General features: G+C 39.2%; 1 protein-coding gene across 3 annotated transcripts in view; it reads left to right on the top strand.

Annotated features, from left to right (window-relative positions):
* Positions 1-21,178, top strand: part of adamts14 (ADAM metallopeptidase with thrombospondin type 1 motif, 14) — an 87,888-nt gene that overhangs the window by 11,685 nt on the left and 55,025 nt on the right. For all 3 annotated transcript variants that reach the window (XR_013819176.1, XM_079851172.1, XM_079851171.1), the window contains exon 3: positions 8,508-8,664. Coding sequence is in view for 2 of the 3 variants with exons in the window: in XM_079851172.1 (XP_079707298.1) it covers positions 8,508-8,664 (157 nt within the window). In the remaining variant the exon portion in view is untranslated. The remainder of the gene's footprint in view (positions 1-8,507; positions 8,665-21,178) is intronic.

Here is a 21,178-nt window from a genome sequence, read left to right as displayed (position 1 = left end):
CGAAAGTGTAAACAAGACTTCACCGTCTCCAAACTAGACGCTGTCTTGCTCTCTCTCCCTCGCACATATTAATCAAAATAAATCGAGACGGTGGTAAAAGGTCGGAAGACCAAAGTTTCATGTGTAAATACAGTAACACACCATTGCGATACATCCATATGAAGACGTTGTTCTGCAGGTTCGTCGTCTTCATTTTCATCTCGCTCCGGCTCCGACTCTGGCTCGAACATGTAAGGCTGGCTGGACAAGTCTTCCGTTGTTGACATTTTGTTAATAACGTGTGAATAAAAAGTTTCTGTGCCGCTAGATAATCGTATCTCTGCTATCAAACTACAAAAATGGCCGAACGGGGTGGAGTTGAACCTCTGCGTCCTGGAGAGGGGGTGGGGTATGAAGTGTCTCAGTTGTATTTAAAGAGACCGCACCAAAACGAGTTGCTCTCAGACGCACATCAGAAAAGGGGTAGAAAAGGGGCCTGTGGAACTATAATAATGAGGAATTCAGACCCAAGCATTGCAGTTCCGCTTTATATAGACTACAAATGTATGATTTATATGTAAAAAGGAACGATTGAAAAGCATGATATGTCTCCTTTAATGAATAAAGTATCGTGATGCTTATGGTTCCAACATGTAACATAAACAAAGTTTCACTCACAGTCGAACCAACCCTTATATAAAAATAAAGTATATTAGAATGCCGTTATTAATTATGGTATTATTGTATAATTTACATGTGGTCATCTGAACAACCAATCAGTAAACAGACTTTTGTCTTGCGAACCTAAGCATCACAGTAACGGTTCTTGGTTCATTTTGAATCAGACGTGAGCGAAAAATGACTCGCAGTTCAGTAATGGAGTCAGTTGTGAACTATTTAAAATGATTCACTCCCAGACAGCATTATAGTGTCGGCTCAGATCCAGCCCACATCTGGTACGCGTTGAATCCACATGTACCGGATGTGACCCGGATCTGAGCCGACACTATAATGCTGTCTGGGAGTGAATCTGATTCAGCCCGCTAACTCACGAGCGAAGCTGCATCTTGAATTCTTTTGACTGGCTCATTAAAAAGAATCATTTGATAATTTTGATAATAGTTGATAATTATCACTTGTTTGTGTATCAGACATCACTGTTCGGGCTGTATTTTTGAAGAAAATTCAACATAACGCAAACGGACGCTCGGTTTTTTCGACCAATGGCAGCTCAGGAACCGTGTTATAAAGTAATTAATTGGAAAACCGGTAAATCTGGCTTTCTGGAAGAGTGTCAACTGTGGAAAACGTGTTACTATGATTTATCTAAACAATCAGACAGATTTCTATGGAAGCTTGTTTCCGCCACAGAATAAAAAATGTAAAAGGTTATTGTGAGTTTTTATCTCACAATTCGGACTTTTTGTCTCAGAATTACGTGATATAAAGTCGCAATTGTGTGTTATAAAGTCTGAATTGTGAGATATAAAGTCGCAATTCTGACTTTATAACACACAAGTGTGAGTATATATCATGCAGTTCTGACTCTATATCACACAATTCAGAGAAATAAAGTCAGAATTGCAAGATATAAACTCTTGTAAACTCTATAAACACAATTGTGAGATAAAAAGTGGCAATTATCTTTTAAAATGTTTTATTCTGTGGCGAAAACAAGCTTCCATAGATTTCTGCTCTGGGGTAAGATGTGCACAAAGATCCCACAGATTTGCAGTAAATGTGTGAAGTTCATAAGTTTAAGCGTGTGTACTGAATATGGATTTAGCAGTGATGATGTGCGGTCTAAATGTGTTTATGTGCGCTGGAAACAGGAGCATTACCAGTATAGAGAAGTGGCTATTTGTGTTTCCATCACAGACGTATAGTCAAGGCCACCGGGATATGTCCTGCCAGGAAAACTGATACACACGATGCCACCGGAATAAATATAGAAATAGTTAAATCTGTCAAAATCTCTGTCGTCATTTATTCACCCTCATGTCAGGTTTGGAACAACATGAGGTGATTAAATGATGAAAGAAGAGTTATTTATGCTAGAACTATTCCTGTAAACCGGGCTGATATTACACTGGATATGAAGCTCATCTATTTCGAGAGCGCCGGAGAGATGTGTAGTTACTCCTGTTGTGTTGACCGATGGGATTATGAAGAGTTGAAGTAGTGAGAGCATGTTGTCGTCAATGTGTGTTAATGAGTGTGAAGCTTCCCTGCGTGATGTTCAACATGATCATTTATTTATTTATCCTTTATTTAACCAAGTAAATCCCATTGAGATATCACTATCTCTTCTTCCAGGGAGACTGGTCAAGACGACACAGAGATAACCAAACTATACTCATACAAAACAGAAAGTAAAATCAAGAAAAGCACTTATAAGGCTCCTTTAAAAACCAGTGACGGATCCCAATACACTGGTGGCCAAAATGATCTGAACACTTGGCATATTTTAGGGGTTTCATTTGTTATTTTCCGAGAGGACAATGACCCTAAACATTCTTCTAACTATTCCCGGGAAAAATCTGCTGGAACATTGAAAATAATGGACTGGCCCGTCACAGTCCGGACCTCATGTAAACCCTAACGCTCAAAATAATTAATTGGTTTTAGTAGGACAAACTTAAATTAAACTAATTAGTTCAGTCAAATTAGTTCATAACTTTTATGAGTATTTATCACTTTCTTTTTCTTTCAAGTTCACAGAACTGATATATTTTAAGTAAACTGAACTGTTTCGTTGTTTTGAGTTTTATGAAATTATTTCTTTTAGTTTAGACGAACTTAAGTTTAACTGAAACGGCTGGGATGTCTATTTCCCAGCATGCTTTGCCGATGGCACTCGAAAGGGAGAGTAAATGCTAAAATTAAGTGTAATATAATGTTTTTTTGTGTGTGCAAGATTAATGTTTAGTGGGAGATTTAGTGATTAATGTTTTGTTATGCTAATTTAGAAGAATTTCTGTTAATGTTGGTTTTAGGATAGTTACCATCATGGTGACAATGATTTGAGAGCAAATAAAACCTGTATATTGCTGCACTCATACAGCAAGTGCTACTGTATAACAGTATTGTTAACATGTTAACACATTAGTATGTTAGCAAACTAGCTTGTTAAAGCTAGCTAAGTTTATACTAATAAAAGTGTTCACACTGAGATTACATGAAAGTTTTAAGTTAAATTTATGAATTGGTGTACTCAAACATTTCAAGTTAAGAACAATTAAAATTAGGGCTGTCAAACGATTAATCGCGATTAATCGCATCCAAAATAAAAGTTTGTTTTTACATAATATATGTGTGTGTACGGTGTATAATTATTTTCTATATATAAATACACACACATGCATGTATATATTTAAGAAATATTTGCATGTATATACTGTGTATATATATATATATATTATATATAATTTATATTATATATAAATATTTTATATATAAATAACTAATTTTTCTTAAATATATATGCATGTGTGTGTATTTATATATAGAAAATAATTATACTCCATACACACACATATATTATGTAAACACAAACTTTTATTTTGGATGCGATTAATCGCGATTAATCGTTTGACAGCCCTAATTAAAATGTATAAGTACAAAATAAAAATCTGCCAGTTCTGCTTACGTAAACTTTAAATTTCTTAACTTAAAAAAATTGAGGCAACTGATTGCCTTACATTTTTTGAGTTTTGTCAACTTATTCGGGTTTACAGCCCCATCGAGCAAATCTTGGCGAGTTGGAAAAAAAACTGGACAGATCTATTGTACATTCAAAGGAAAGCCTTTGGCTTCAGTTGCAGAAGGCATGGGATAATATTAGTGTTGAAGTTCTCAGGAAATATATTGACACTTTGTCAGTAGGGCTGCACAATATATCGAAATTATCAAAATATCGCAAATGTATATACAGTATCGCGATATGCATATCGCAACAGCTTGCAATAACTGGGGTCATGAACAAGACACAGAGAAAATCACTCACTGCTCTAGCCGTCACAAACTCGCTCAGATCCTGACGCTTGCCCATTTCTCCTGCTTTGATCAACTTTGAGGACACTTGCTGTCCAGTATCTCCCAGCCACTGTCAGATGCCTTGATGAAGAGATAATCCATGTTAGTCACTTCACCTGTCAGTGCTCATAACGTTATGCCTGATCGCTGTGTGTGTGTGTGTGTGTGTGTGTGTGTGTGTGTGTGTGTGTGTGTACTACCAGTTGTGCTGCTTCATATTTCTGTGGAAACCATGAAACATGTATTTTTTTCAGGATACTTTAATGAATAGAAAGTTGAAAAGAACAGCATTTTTTTGAAATACAAATCTTTTGTTTCATTATAAATGCCTTTACTGTCACTTAGTATTAAAAGTATCATTCAAATCAAATCAAAGTTTATTTATAAAGCACCTTTAAAAACACAGTGTGTACAATTTCAAAATGGATTGGATAAAACACACAAAGGAAAGAAATAATACAATATAAAAATGAAAAAATCATAATAATAATACTATTATAAACATTAAATCAAAGCCTAACGGTCCTTACAAAGTAGCAAAGGCCTCATCAAACAGAGATGTCTCAAGACGAGTTTTAAACATCTTTACAGAGGTGGAGGATCTGATAAGCATTGATAACCCATTCCACAACTTAGGAGCAGCGACTGAGAAAGCACGATCTCCTTTAGTTTTTAAGCGTGACTCTGTGGATTCTGGGATCTCGGAGATCTCTGGGAGCAACTCAAATGTATAAGCTCAGAAACACATTTTGGTGCCAGTCCATGCAGAGCTTTAAAGCGGTGGTATAATGCCCTTTTCACAAGATGTAAAATAAGTCTCTGATGTCCCCAGAGTGTGTGTGTGAAGTTTTAGCTCAAAATACCCCACAGATATTTGTATATAGCATGTTAAAATTGTCACTTTTTGAGGGTGAGCAAAAACACACCGTTTTGTGTCTGTTCCTTTAAATGCAAATGAGTTGCTGCTCCCGGCACAGGGGGCGGAGCTTGTGTCCTTTTTCTGTCTTGATAATCTATAAATCGTGTTCCGGGGGCGAGGTTTATGTAAATTTTAGGGTTGGTGATGTCACTAACCCGGGAGGAAGCTCGTGTAGTCTCTACCAGCCATTTGTTGTAGTCCTTAAAAAGTGATTTCTGTAAAAGCAAATATCTCCCTTTGCTTTGAACTTTGAGCGTTGTAACTTTGCAGATGTTGTTTATGCTCAAACAGCAACATTACACACTAACTAAAGTTAGAAAAGTGAAATCATAATCAACCACCCCTTTAAAAGTATACAAGAGTACCTTGTGCTTTATTCTAAAATGAACTGGTAGTGTAACGAGGCCAGAATAGGGGATATACAGTATGATCCTTCTTTTTTGTGTTCGTCAGCAACCTTGGGGAGAAGACTGACTTACAGATGCTGACCACTGCAGTAATCAAGACGTGAAGAAATAAAAGCATGAATCACTGAAAGATAGGATAGATTGTCCAAATGTTCGGCCCTCAGAACCGTTTCCCTCGGACTGAAGGACGCGCTCCTGACGACAAATTATAGGTTGACAAACAATCTCCCTCAAATTGCATGTTTTGCTGTGGTGTGACAATAAAGAGAGATTCTGGGTTCTTCTTTTCTTTGTCTTTTTGTTTGCTGAGCAGTTTTTAGAAAAAACAACAACTCAACTCTATTCTTCAGTAAGCCACATCTTTTTTAAACAATTTTACACTCTCGATCCCCCAAATACAGCGCTTGGTCCGTTAAGAAGGAGCGTTGTGCATTTTATTTCAAAGTATTTGCATTGTTATAATTTGCTTGTATGAGATACTCCTCGGTTTGGGTTTGATTTTAAAACATTTCTGCTTTTATTCAGCTCTAAAGTCTTACAGGCCCCCATATTCTACTTTTACTAGTACAAGTAATACAATTACTTCATTTCAACCTTGGATGACTTTTTAGGAAAGTTTGAAAATCTCCCTTTGACTCGCAGGGACAGAATTCTTTCAAAATGTGACATTGATGATGTAATATTTGAATATTCTATTCCGATAGGTCTTTTTTCTTACGTTGATTTGCATACTGAATTGTGATTGGTGCATCTATTTTGACCATCTTTTCCCATCTTTAGCTGTTTTTTTTACACTGTTATACATGTACATTGAGTGTCATGACAGCAATAAAGAAGAAGCTCTTAATTAATATGCAACATTTCATTCCTAAAATTTACACAAAACAAAATACAGATATTTCTGTAAATGCAACTGTGGTTTATTTTGTTCTGTTTATGCATGTTCATGTTCCTGAAGACTGACTGTCCAAGTGAAGTGTCATTTTTCCTCAGTTTTGCTCTTGTGTGATTCTTCTCGCTTGCGTGTGTGAAAACCGTATGGATCTGGACGGAGCGTCTCGCTATATTATAAATATCCACCTTCAAAGTCAGTGGAGCTGATATGTGGAATTTAGTGTATATCCGCGCTTAAAGAGGCGTCACGGTTGCTTTTTCAGTCATATTGGCAAGAATGAACTGGAAAATGATGGACAGGCTGTGAGCCCACAAGCTGAACTTGATCTGGTGTGTTTCTGCAAGCTTTATCTAGATATTCCCATGTTCTGGAGTAAATGTAAGAGGCGTTTGCTCATGCAAAACTCGCCGTCGTGATGATGGGCTTTTCTGGGTGGTTTTTAAGACTCTTGGAAAATATTCCTTCACTCTTTTGTGAGAAACTTATGTGTAAGTTGTATTTTAGGCTAAGCCTGTCGTGATGTAAAAGTGTAATTTATTCCTGTGATCAAAGCTGAATGTTCAGCATCATTACTCCAGTCTTCAGTGTCACATGATCCTTCAGAAATCACTCTAATATGATGATTTGATGATCACGAAACATTTATGATTATTATCGATGTTGAAAACACTTCATATTTTTGTGGAAACTGTGATACATTTTATTTTTCAGGATTCTTTGATGAATAGAAAGTTCAAAAGAACAGCGTTTATTTGTAATAGAATCTTTTGTAGAGTGCATATATATAATATAAGAGTGCATATTAGTCCCTCAAAGGTACATATTAGTTTCAAAAGTGTACATATTAGTACCAAAAGTGTACATATTAGTTCCAAAAGTGTACATATTAGTACCAAAAGTGTACATATTAGTTCCAAAAGTGTACATATTAGTTCCAAAAGTGTACATATTAGTTCCAAAAGTGTACATATTAGTTCCAAAAGTGTACATATTAGTTCCAAAAGTGTGCATATTAGTACCAAAAGTGTACATATTAGTTCCAAAAGTGTACATATTAGTTCCAAAAGTGTACATATTAGTTCCAAAAGTGTGCATATTAGTACCAAAAGTGTACATATTAGTTCCAAAAGTGTACATATTAGTTCCAAAAGTGTACATATTAGTTCCAAAAGTGTGCATATTAGTTCCAAAAGTGTACATATTAGTTCCAAAAGTGTACATATTAGTACCAAAAGTGTACATATTAGTTCCAAAAGTGTACATATTAGTTCCAAAAGTGTACATATTAGTACCAAAAGTGTACATATTAGTACCAAAAGTGTACATATTAGTACCAAAAGTGTACATATTAGTACCAAAAGTGTACATATTAGTTCCAAAAGTGTACATATTAGTACCAAAAGTGTACATATTAGTACCAAAAGTGTACATATTAGTTCCAAAAGTGTACATATTAGTACCAAAAGTGTACATATTAGTACCAAAAGTGTACATATTAGTACCAAAAGTGTACATATTAGTTCCAAAAGTGTGCATATTAGTACCTAAATGGTACATTTTTTAATCTTTTTGAAGGGTACTGTCCCAGTGACAGCTTTTGTACCTTTTTTTAGGCTTACACTGTACGTGACATGAACAAAACAGAATTAAATGGTTAATCACAATTATTTACGTGACAGTTCACCTTCAGCACATAAATCAGGTCAGTATGATGACACTGACACACATCCTTCATCTTTAGCTTTGCTGCTGATGTCAGAAGCGTTCACTGGAGCTGCAACACGATTACAATGATCAGAAATAATGACGTGTCGAGTGTCCTGGCCTACATTATGGCCCACATACGCTCTTTGTGGTCCAGATGAAAGTGTCTCGCTCTGCCAGTGTTCAGCTGAGAGCTTTAGTTGAGCGGTTCACTGCAGATGTTGAGCTCAATCTGTCCAAACACTCTTGAGTTCAGTTTCTCTCAGTGGAAGAGCTTTAGCATGGCCACTCCGAACACCTATCATTGACTTTAACCCGTTTGTCTGGTCCAAAACACAGTCCTTTACGGTCTGGATCACTGAATGTATATTTATAGCATTCCTTGGCCACATTCAGGCTGACGGCTTTAAACAAAAAGGAAAGGCGTTTTATTTGTCCTGCTCTCATTCATAAATCGAGGCCTGTTTCTGAAATCCGAACGGCTCCGTGATCCCTGAGGAGTTCAAGGCGGATCCCGCTAGTTTAATGTTTGATGGTGTTTGTCTGATGGATCTCTGTGTGGTTTCAGGCAGGCTTGATTCGCACTGATGATGAAGAGTTCTTCATCGAGCCGCTGGAGAAAGGTCAGCAGGAGGTCGAGGTCAAAGGTCGCATCCACGTGGTGTACCGAAGATCGGCCATCAAAAGGGACAAGGGTCAGAGGCGAGATGACCTCCACAATGAAGGTGAGCAGAGGTTAAAAAAACATCCTATTGTGATTTTTCTCTGATTAATTTGTTCTGATTCTGATTTAAAATGTGACAGAGAAAAAAAAAAATCCAGATCTGCACAATTTACCCCCAAAAATATGTATTATGTAGCAATATGATTTAAAAATGCTAATTATTATTACTATTTACAAAATAGGAAATATTATTAATAATATTTAATTAAAAATAGTATTTGAGAACAATAATAATTATAATATTTTTTACAGTATAACTATTAAGAATAATTATTATATTATTATTATAATATTTAATACTAAATAAAAATATCAAACAAAATAAGAACTATTACTATTGTAATATATCACTGTAAAATAAAAAGTGTTTAATAAGAACAGTAATAATAATAAATTAATTACTATTATTATTATTACTAAATAAAAAATATTTAACAAAATAAGAATAATTTTACAGTATAACTATTAATAATTATTATATTATTATGTATTATAATGATATTTAAAACTAAATACAAATAGTAAACAAATTACTAAACAAAATATTAAACAAAATAAGAAATATTAATATTTAACTGTAAAATACAAAATGTGTATTATTATATTATTGTTATTATAATTATTACTAAATATTTAACAAAATAAGAAATATTACTACTGTAACATTTCATTGTAAAATATTTGTATTTATTTAAGGACAATAATAATAACTTTACAGTACAACTATTAATAATAATTATAATAACACATTATTATAATTATTTTATTACTATGTATTATAATATTTATTACTAAAAATTATGAAATAAAATAAGAAATATTACTATTCTAATATATTTCACTGTAAAATAAAAAAACGTGTTTTAAGAACACTAATAATAATAATGAATTACAAATTATTAGAACTATATATTTTACAGTATTGTACAATTACAATAGTAATATCTATGGGTGTTTTATTTTCACAATTTTGTTTTTCCTTCGATTAAATGTGACTGAGACTTGAAAAGTAAGATTAGATATTTTTATTTAAAGGAATTAATTAATTAATTATAAAAGCGATTTAAGGGAATATAGAAAAAGAAAGAAAGGCTTATTGTATTAGTGATTTTTTTTTAACTATTTGCAAATAATATTTTATTTTTAATTATGCGTGCATTCTCTCTAAATGAATAAAGGAAATTATGGCATATTTTCAATTCAAAAAGGCAAAATTTAATAAAAAAATAAAAAAAGTTGAGTAATTTGCATCACCGGATACTGTCGGTAGTTGAACATTTCTATTGTAAAACAGTCAAATATTAAATATTTATCTACTTACATTTTACCAGGCATTCGAAAGTGTAGAACTCGGTGAGCTCGTGCAAAACAACATCTTCAGCACAGCGACTCATTTAAACGTCTCTGATTGGCCGATGCGTTCAACAGACATGTCTGTGATTGGCTACAATGCTCAACGCTGCAAAAGCACGTCGTAAGTACAAAGGGAATAGCCTGACTTCGTCATACTCATATTCTAGTCAGAATGTGAGTCTGAGACTGCTCCATAGAGATTTGATTATGGGGCGTGTCTCAACCGAACCAGGAAAAAACAACAACTCTGCACTCAATTGGATAGACCTACAACCAATCAGAGCAACGGAGTAAATGACACATGTTCTTCATTCATATTTTCAACCAACAAAATGTCGCGGCTCTCTGTTCCTCTTTTAAAATGAATGCGCTGTGGATATCTTCTATAACAGACGCGATGGCGGAATCTACACATGATGTTTCATAAACAAAGTTCAGGAGGAGCACGTACAAATAATCAATCCAATATCAACTTGTCATCAAACAATACCATGTCTAACGTTAACCTATATCAGCATGAGGAAGCATATTCACTGTCAACTTACCTAACACTCCTTGACAGTTTTTCAGCATCCCTCCACCACCCCGAATCCTCACTCTTGTCTTGTTCTCTCACAACCAGGAACACGGGGGAGTATGGCTACCGAGCCCACAGCCCTCGGACAGCACGTCATATACGCATTTAGTCTATCTGACTTATTTGTGTGAACTCGTGAAATCTTATAGGCTATAAGCATTTATTCTATCTGACTTATTTGTAAATGTGAACTCGTGAAATCTCAATTCTCCAGCTGCACTCGTCTTTGTTGTAAACTAATTCAAATCAAGCACTCTTTGGTGACGTAGGTGATTACGTTACCGTTGCTCATCTGTCCATCATCGTATAAAGCCCGCCCTGACAATTTGATTGGTCCGAACAATTTTTGTTCGGGCATAATAGCTCCTCAACGGAGCGAGTCCAGACCGAACTTCCCGACCAAAAAATATTGTGGGCGGGGTTCGGGCTGGCACCCAGGCTACAAAGGGAAGAATATAAATAAAACCAGAGAATGTCTAATAAGGGGAGAACTTCCACTCTCAGTGAACTTCCGGCCTCTGAACTGGTTGCAGTTCCACTCTGGCTCCACATGAGGGCGCTCACAGGACGAGTGCAGAATGAATGGAGGTCTATGGCGCTATACCCCTTAAAATCCACTTTTCTCAGGATATCATTTTTTGTCTAGTAATTTGAATGTTGTATTCGCAAGGAGATGCAAAGAAATTACACATTGCTGGGTGTTAGATTTTTTAGAGTCACTTATTTGCTTTAAAAAGTCTTTTAAAATGTCAATGACGTCATACACATCGTATGACCAGAGATACTGCTTTACGGCAATCCTTCAGTCACTTTGGTGCTTTCGCGCTCTGCACTTTCTTTTCTCTCGAGGCATCGACAACACAGCTGACACAGGGAAACACACAACACAGCTGACACAGGGAAACACACAACACAGCTGACACAGGTAAACACACAACACAGCTGACACAGGTAAACACACAACACAGCTGACACAGGTAAACACACAACACAGCTGACACAGGTAAACACACAACACAGCTGACACAGGTAAACACACAACACAGCTGACACAGGTAAACACACAACACAGCTGACACAGGGAAACACACAACACAGCCGACACAGGGAAACACACAACACAGCCGACACAGGGAAACACACAACACAGCTGACACAGGTAAACACACAACACAGCTGACACAGGTAAACACACAACACAGCTGACACAGGGAAACACACAACACAGCTGACACAGGGAAACACACAACACAGCCGACACAGGGAAACACACAACACAGCTGACACAGGTAAACACACAACACAGCTGACACAGGTAAACACACAACACAGCTGACACAGGTAAACACACAACACAGCTGAAACACACGACACAGCTGACACAGGTAAACACAACACAGCTGACACAGGCAAACACACAACACAGCTGACACAGGGAAACAACACAGCTGACACAGGGAAACAACACAGCTGACACAGGGAAACACACAACACAGCTGACACAGGTAAACACACAACACAGCTGACACAGGCAAACACAACACAGCTGACACAGGTAAACACACAACACAGCCGACACAGGGAAACACACAACACAGCTGACACAGGTAAACACACAACACAGCTGACACAGGGAAACACACAACACAGCTGACACAGGTAAACACACAACACAGCTGACACAGGGAAACACACAACACAGCTGACACAGGTAAACACACAACACAGCTGACACAGGCAAATACACAACACAGCTGACACAAGGAAACACAGCTGACAGGGAAACACACAACACAGCTGACACAGGCAAACACACGACACAGCTGACACAGGCAAATACACAACACAGCTGAAACACACGACACAGCTGACACAGGTAAACACACAACACAGCTGACACAGGCAAACACACGACACAGCTGACACAGGTAAACACAACACAGCTGACACAGGCAAACACACAACACAGCTGACACAGGGAAACACACAACACAGCTGACACAGGGAAACACACAACACAGCTGACACAGGTAAACACACAACACAGCTGACACAGGCAAATACACAACACAGCTGACACAAGGAAACACAGCTGACAGGTAAACACACAACACAGCTGACACAGGGAAACACACGACACAGCTGACACAGGCAAATACACAACACAGCTGACACAGGTAAACACACAACACAGCTGACACAGGCAAACACACAACACAGCTGACACAGGGAAACACAGCTGACACAGGTAAACACACAACACAGCTGACACAGGGAAACACAGCTGACACAGGGAAACACACGACACAGCTGACACAGGGAAACACACGACACAGCTGACACAGGCAAATACACAACACAGCTGACACAGGTAAACACACAACACAGCTGACACAGGCAAACACACAACACAGCTGACACAGGTAAACACACAACACAGCTGACACAGGTAAACACACGACACAGCTGACACAGGCAAATACACAACACAGCTGACACAGGGAAACACAGCTGACACAGGTAAACACACAACACAGCTGACACAGGTAAACACACAACACAGCTGACACAGGCAAACACACAACACAGCTGACACAGGGAAACACACAACACAGCTGACAGGCAAACACACAACACAGCTGACACAGGCAAACACACAACACAGCTGACACAGGGAAACACACAACACAGCTGACACAGGGAAACACACGACACAGCTGACACAGGTAAACACACAACACAGCTGACACAGGCAAACACACAACACAGCTGACACAGGGAAACACACAACACAGCTGACACAGGGAAACACACAACACAGCTGACACAGGGAAACACACAACACAGCTGACACAGGCAAACACAACACAGCTGACACAGGTAAACACACAACACAGCTGACACAGGTAAACACAACACAGCTGACACAGGGAAACACACAACACAGCTGACACAGGTAAACACACAACACAGCTGACACAGGTAAACACACAACACAGCTGACACAGGTAAACACAACACAGCTGACACAGGTAAATACAAAACACAGCCGACACAGGTAAACACACAACACAGCCGACACAGGGAAACACACAACACAGCTGACACAGGGAAACACAACACAGCTGACACAGGTAAATACACAACACAGCTGACACAGGTAAACACAACACAGCTGACACAGGTAAACACACAACACAGCTGACACAGGCAAACACACAACACAGCTGACACAGGGAAACACACAACACAGCTGACACAGGTAAACACAACACAGCTGACACAGGTAAACACACAACACAGCTGACACAGGCAAACACACAACACAGCTGACACAGGGAAACACACAACACAGCTGACACAGGCAAACACACAACACAGCTGACACAGGCAAACACACAACACAGCTGACACAGGTAAATACACAACACAGCTGACACAGGTAAACACACAACACAGCTGACACAGGTAAACACAACACAGCTGACACAGGTAAATACACAACACAGCTGACACAGGTAAACACAACACAGCTGACACAGGTAAACACACAACACAGCTGACACAGGCAAACACACAACACAGCTGACACAGGGAAACACACAACACAGCTGACACAGGCAAACACAACACAGCTGACACAGGTAAACACAACACAGCTGACACAGGTAAACACACAACACAGCTGACACAGGCAAACACACAACACAGCTGACACAGGGAAACACACAACACAGCTGACACAGGCAAACACAACACAGCTGACACAGGCAAACACAACACAGCTGACACAGGTAAACACAACACAGCTGACACAGGCAAACACACAACACAGCTGACACAGGGAAACACACAACACAGCTGACACAGGCAAACACAACACAGCTGACACAGGTAAACACAACACAGCTGACACAGGTAAACACACAACACAGCTGACACAGGTAAACACAACACAGCTGACACAGGTAAACACAACACAGCTGACACAGGTAAACACACAACACAGCTGACACAGGAAAACACACAACACAGCTGACACAGGCAAACACACAACACAGCTGACACAGGCAAACACACAACACAGCTGACACAGGTAAACACACAACACAGCTGACACAGGTAAACACACAACACAGCTGACACAGGCAAACACACAACACAGCTGACACAGGTAAACACACAACACAGCTGACACAGGCAAACACACAACACAGCTGACACAGGCAAACACACAACACAGCTGACACAGGTAAACACACAACACAGCTGACACAGGCAAACACACAACACAGCTGACACAGGGAAACACACAACACAGCTGACACAGGGAAACACACGACACAGCTGACACAGGGAAACACACAACACAGCTGACACAGGCAAACACACAACACAGCTGACACAGGTAAACACACAACACAGCTGACACAGGCAAACACACAACACAGCTGACACAGGTAAACACACAACACAGCTGACACAGGGAAACACACAACACAGCTGACACAGGCAAACACACAACACAGCTGACACAGGTAAACACACAACACAGCTGACACAGGGAAACACGACACAGCTGACACAGGGAAACACACAACACAGCTGACACAGGCAAACACAACACAGCTGACACAGGTAAACACAACACAGCTGACACAGGTAAACACACAACACAGCTGACACAGGCAAACACACAACACAGCTGACACAGGGAAACACACAACACAGCTGACACAGGCAAACACAACACAGCTGACACAGGCAAACACAACACAGCTGACACAGGTAAACACAACACAGCTGACACAGGCAAACACACAACACAGCTGACACAGGGAAACACACAACACAGCTGACACAGGCAAACACAACACAGCTGACACAGGCAAACACAACACAGCTGACACAGGTAAACACACAACACAGCTGACACAGGTAAACACAACACAGCTGACACAGGTAAACACAACACAGCTGACACAGGTAAACACACAACACAGCTGACACAGGAAAACACACAACACAGCTGACACAGGCAAACACACAACACAGCTGACACAGGTAAACACACAACACAGCTGACACAGGTAAACACACAACACAGCTGACACAGGCAAACACACAACACAGCTGACACAGGTAAACACACAACACAGCTGACACAGGCAAACACACAACACAGCTGACACAGGCAAACACACAACACAGCTGACACAGGTAAACACACAACACAGCTGACACAGGCAAACACACAACACAGCTGACACAGGGAAACACACAACACAGCTGACACAGGGAAACACACGACACAGCTGACACAGGGAAACACACAACACAGCTGACACAGGCAAACACACAACACAGCTGACACAGGTAAACACACAACACAGCTGACACAGGCAAACACACAACACAGCTGACACAGGTAAACACACAACACAGCTGACACAGGGAAACACGACACAGCTGACACAGGGAAACACACAACACAGCTGACACAGGGAAACACGACACAGCTGACACAGGGAAACACACAACACAGCTGACACAGGTAAACACAACACAGCTGACACAGGTAAATACACATGCTAGAAGAGTTTTTGTTTTGTTGTTTTAAAAGACCATCACGCGGCATCTCTGGTCGTAATCAGTCCTTCACTGACCAATCAGCGTTCATTAGCAGAATGCTAGCGTGTTATGGGCAACAACAACTCAACCTGTAAGAAATCGAAAGGACATAAGTACTCGTTCATTCAATTTTTGTACCGTCTAGCTCCATAGACTCCCATTCATTTTGCACTCACCTGCGAGCGCCCCAGTGGAACTCTGATGGAACTACAACCACAATTTGGTACAATAGGTCTTAATAGGGAGTGGCCAGGCTCTCCGTAGACAGGCTCTGGTAAAACTGTAATATGCACTTTTCATAATTAGGTAATCGCGACAGCTGTAATCATATTCACATTTGTTTTTCTGATTAATTGTTTTGCTCTATGAGAAAGACAAGGTAACAAAAATATTCGGGGCTTTACTATAAACATCCATCATCTTCATCGACACGTGAAATTAAAATCAAGCATCCTGTGAGACTCACAGCAGGTTCAGATATATTGCTCAGTAAATGTTCATCTGAGAGTCTCATTATTGAAGCGCTGAACTCAAAAGCACAAACTGATGGAGTCACTCGAGGAACTGCAGGATTTTACAGCATTAAAGCGTCTCTCCGGTGCCGTAAACTCAGTTCCGCTCCTCAGACGGTCACAGAGCAAACCCTGTCCAACGACTCTGAGAAAGAGATCTGCACTGGCCTGACAGATCATTCAGCGCAGATTCCTCTATCGGGTTCATTAGTTTTGTTAACATTGAAAACTCTCGTACAAAGACTATAGTGGTTCCATGGTAATACTTAAATAAAGTTAAGTTTCAGAAGGTCAGTAAAAATGTATAATCTTATTCAGCAAGGACTCTTCAAACTGATCAAAAGTGACAGTAAAGACATTAATAAAGTTACAAAAGATCCTATTTCAAATAAACGCTGTTCTTTTGAACTTTCTATTCATCAAAGAATCCTGAAAAAAAAAAAAAAACGAAAAATGAAATGTTTCATCATATTAGACTGATTTCTGAAGGATCATGTGACACTGAAGACTGGAGTAATGATGCTGAAAATTCAGCTTTGATCACAGGAATAAATTACACTTTACTATATATTCACATAGAAAACAGATGATTTAAATTGTAAAAATATATCACTATTTTACTGTATTTTTGATCAATTAAATGCAGCTTTAGTACAGCAGAAGAGACCTTTTCAAAAACAATCTAAATCCTTTTGTTCTGAATGATTATCATATTCATGTACCGTGGTATAATTAATAGAATACCATAATAGTACCTCGGTTCATCTGCGTAAAACATAGGGAGCCCTATCTTGCACCCAGCGGAACTGACTTTGTACAGCGACGCATGTATCATTCCTATTCTGCACCCGCGCACAGCGGACTTTTCCCTCCACAGACGCACGTCGGTAAACTAGGAAATACACTTGCGCTCCCGGGGGCGGTTCAGCGAGAAGAGGAGGCGTGTTCCGGCGCAAACGTTCCCTGGTGCTATTTTGCAGTTTCAGAAAACAATTCCGCCACAGACCAGGAGAAACCTCGTCTAAAGTCAGTGGCGCGTTCAGATGCTATTTTAAGGGCGCATGCTTGGCCATAATCAGTGTAGTGTGTGCACAGCGCACACACACTTTGCTTCGTTCATCTACACAGACGCAGCAGTTCTCATTTTTAGAAAACCACACATTATTACAAGGAACAATATTACCACACGAGGGAAATCATTGTTGTGTCCATGAAGATGTGAAAAAATAGGCATAAATCTAGCTTACACATTTACCCAAATTATCATACGCCTGTTTAACCGAAGCTAATCTGGGTGTGTTTCTCCATCCCCAATGTCACTTCTCTGTGTTTTACGGCCCTGACGAGAACGCCGGTCTCCTCGGCTGTGAACCGCTCCTGGCAAATCCGCCGTTATAATAGCAATCCGCCATGGAACAAGCGCGCCTGCTCTTAAAGGGAATGTGAGATGATGCTCTGATTGGTTTATTTCACGTTACGCCCAAACCACACCTATGAGTAATGAAGCGACTTCAGACCAACACATTTTAGATTAGTGTCGGGTGCAAGAGTCATTTATCCCGCCGGTATAATAGCAACAGCGCCGAGATCCGCCCACAAAGTTACTTGCGTTTTGCGTTTGATACTTGCGTTTCAGATCGTTAAAATAGGGCCCGGAAAGAAACTTCCTGAACTTTCTAGATTGTTGCTTCAGCACTTCCACTATTTATAACTGTCACTCAGACACTAAACTGTCGCTTTGTCAGTGTTTATTCCCCGTGAAAACCGTCTGTGCGTGAATCATTAATTGACAATCTGTGTCCGACTGTCCCGTGGACCTTCGTTTAGACAATGACATGATGCAAGTGATGTGAAACAGCAGAAGTGGGAGAACTGTGTGTGTGTGTGTTGTGATGTTCCCGTGGACAGGAATGCTTTATAATAGATACACATGAGAGTGATGCAGAAACATGGTGTAATACTCCACTACTGAGTCCAGGTTATGAAAGGATTAGTTAGTGTGAAGTGCAGTTCAGCTGTTTTCAGGTTACTGTGAGAAACTGCTCTATGAAAATGCTAATAATTATAATAAAAATCCGGTTTTGCAGCTGTACGGCTCTTTAATGCTCCACACCTGCAATCCGGCGAGAGCGTAATGATGGTCCGAAGTCTAGACCGGCCTCTGACGTCTGTGAAATTATAAGAGAATGTCAATGTAAATACCATATGTCATGAGTTTTATGGAGAGTGCCAGAAGTCCTGATGTTTCTGCGCTTTAATATTTACCTCTGCTGTGCATTTCTGGAGCTGGAATAGAGTTTTACTCGACCTTCTGGAGTCTGAGATTTCTGACCTTCGGTTTCGCATTCAGAGGTTGAATATCATCGCTTTCTCTTTCTGTCGTTCTAGTCATGCTGAATTCTTCATGCAAAATTAATAAATATGAAATAGACCTATAGTGGGCTGCTACTGCATCTAAAAAGCACTAAGTAGTTCACTAAAACCATAAAGAATATTTTTACTTGAAGAAAAAAAAAAACATGATCTAAAATAAAAACAAACTCAAAATATTAATAAAAACTTCAAATTTTTTTGGAATAAAAAAAAATTACTTGGAAAAAAAACCATGAACTAAAATAAAAACAAACTCAAAATATTAATAAAAACTTCACATTTTTTGGAATAAAATTCGATAAAAATCTCAATGAAAGTAAAATAATTCTGGTAGTGGTGCGGACAAATATTGGGTAAAATAGGCTGTTTTTAACACTCACCTGCAATGCATTGTGTTCTTGTTATTGAATTCACACACACACACACACACACACACACACACAAACACACACACACGCACACACACACCTGATTAACTATCTTTGTGGAGACTCTTCATATACGTAATGGTTTTTATATTGTAAAAACTGTATATTCGCTCTCCTTACACAAACCCTACTTCTGAACATACCCATCACACACACACACACACACACACACACACACACACACACACACACACACCCGCACACACACACACACACACACACACACACACACACAAACACACACAAACACACACACACACACACACACACACACACACACACACACACACACTAACCCGAACCCTAAACCTACCCATCACACACACACTTCACACACAATTCTGTATGATTTATAAGCTTGTTTCCTCACAGTGACACGAGTCCCCATGAGTGTTGAAGTTCCCACTGGGATAGAAAAACACACACATGCACACACACACACACACACACCAAGGTTATAATCGTTAACGAAAACTAACGAAAAAACGAAAACTAGGTGGGAAAAAACATTGTCGTTAACTGAAATAAAAATAAAAACGAGGCATTACAAAAAAACGATAACTAACTAAAACTGTAATGTGTGTTTGGCAAAACTAACTAAAATAAAATAAAATTATAGAGTAAATGTCCTTAGTTTTAGTCTTTGTCAAGGTCTTTCATTTTTTAACGCTATTTAAAACACGCAGCGTATTCGTTCAGCTGCATTTCCTTTCCCTGCTCTCCCTCGTCTCTGTCACTCATGCGTCTCTCACATGCGCGCGCGCACACACACTCACACACACACACACAGCCCCTCCGTGCACACCGTCTCCATGAGAACGAGTCGAGTGTTCGTTCGACGTTGAAAGCAAGTTCGCTAAAGGTTAGTATCTGTATCTCGTGAACACCTTACAATCACACATTAAAAAGTGGTATCAAAATATTTTAAATTCTGAATATAATTTTGTAAGTGTGTTAATGTCGACCCGAGAAGCGATTGCGCCTTTTTTTAGAAAGTTAACTAGTCGCAAGTTTGAGGTAAAATGCACTTTTTGGTTGTGGTTGTCGATGTCAAAACACTATATAAGCTTTGATTCAAATATTAAATAATGTTATGTCATTTTTTTACTTTTACACTTAATGTTTGCTGCTTCAATCCAGATGAGTAGGCTATTGACTGTAGGGAAAGTGGGGTGAGTTGTGCCAGTTTTTACTCAAAGTGACTTTAAAGTGAGGCCATGGCAGTAATTCCTTCAACTTAACGATGTACATATATTTCAGGATGTGGTGCATCCCTGAGAACAATAACTTTGGATCTGAAATAAATTGTTTCAGAAATATAGCTTTTGGGGAAAAAGTGGTCTCATGGCACAACTTGCCCCTGGTGCGGGGTAAGTTGTGCCTTTAGAGGAATACATTGGGGTAAATTGTGCCAGTGATTTCTGAAGTAAAACAGAACATTTTAATGTTATGAACTGTAATGCTATATGAAAGCAAGACAAATTCAATACAAAATTACTCATTTAAGGTTCATTTAGATATTGTCACCCTGGAATACCATAGCATGCGTTTTTCCTACTATGGTCAATTGCATAGGGATTTTGTATTGAACATAACTCTGGATCACAGTGTCATAGAGACAAGGGGGCGGGCTCATTTTAC

The sequence above is a fragment of the Squalius cephalus genome (genome assembly GCF_949319135.1).
Source record: "Squalius cephalus genome assembly, chromosome: 19".
Taxonomy (NCBI): domain Eukaryota; kingdom Metazoa; phylum Chordata; class Actinopteri; order Cypriniformes; family Leuciscidae; genus Squalius; species Squalius cephalus.
This window is presented reverse-complemented; position numbering and strand designations above follow the sequence as displayed.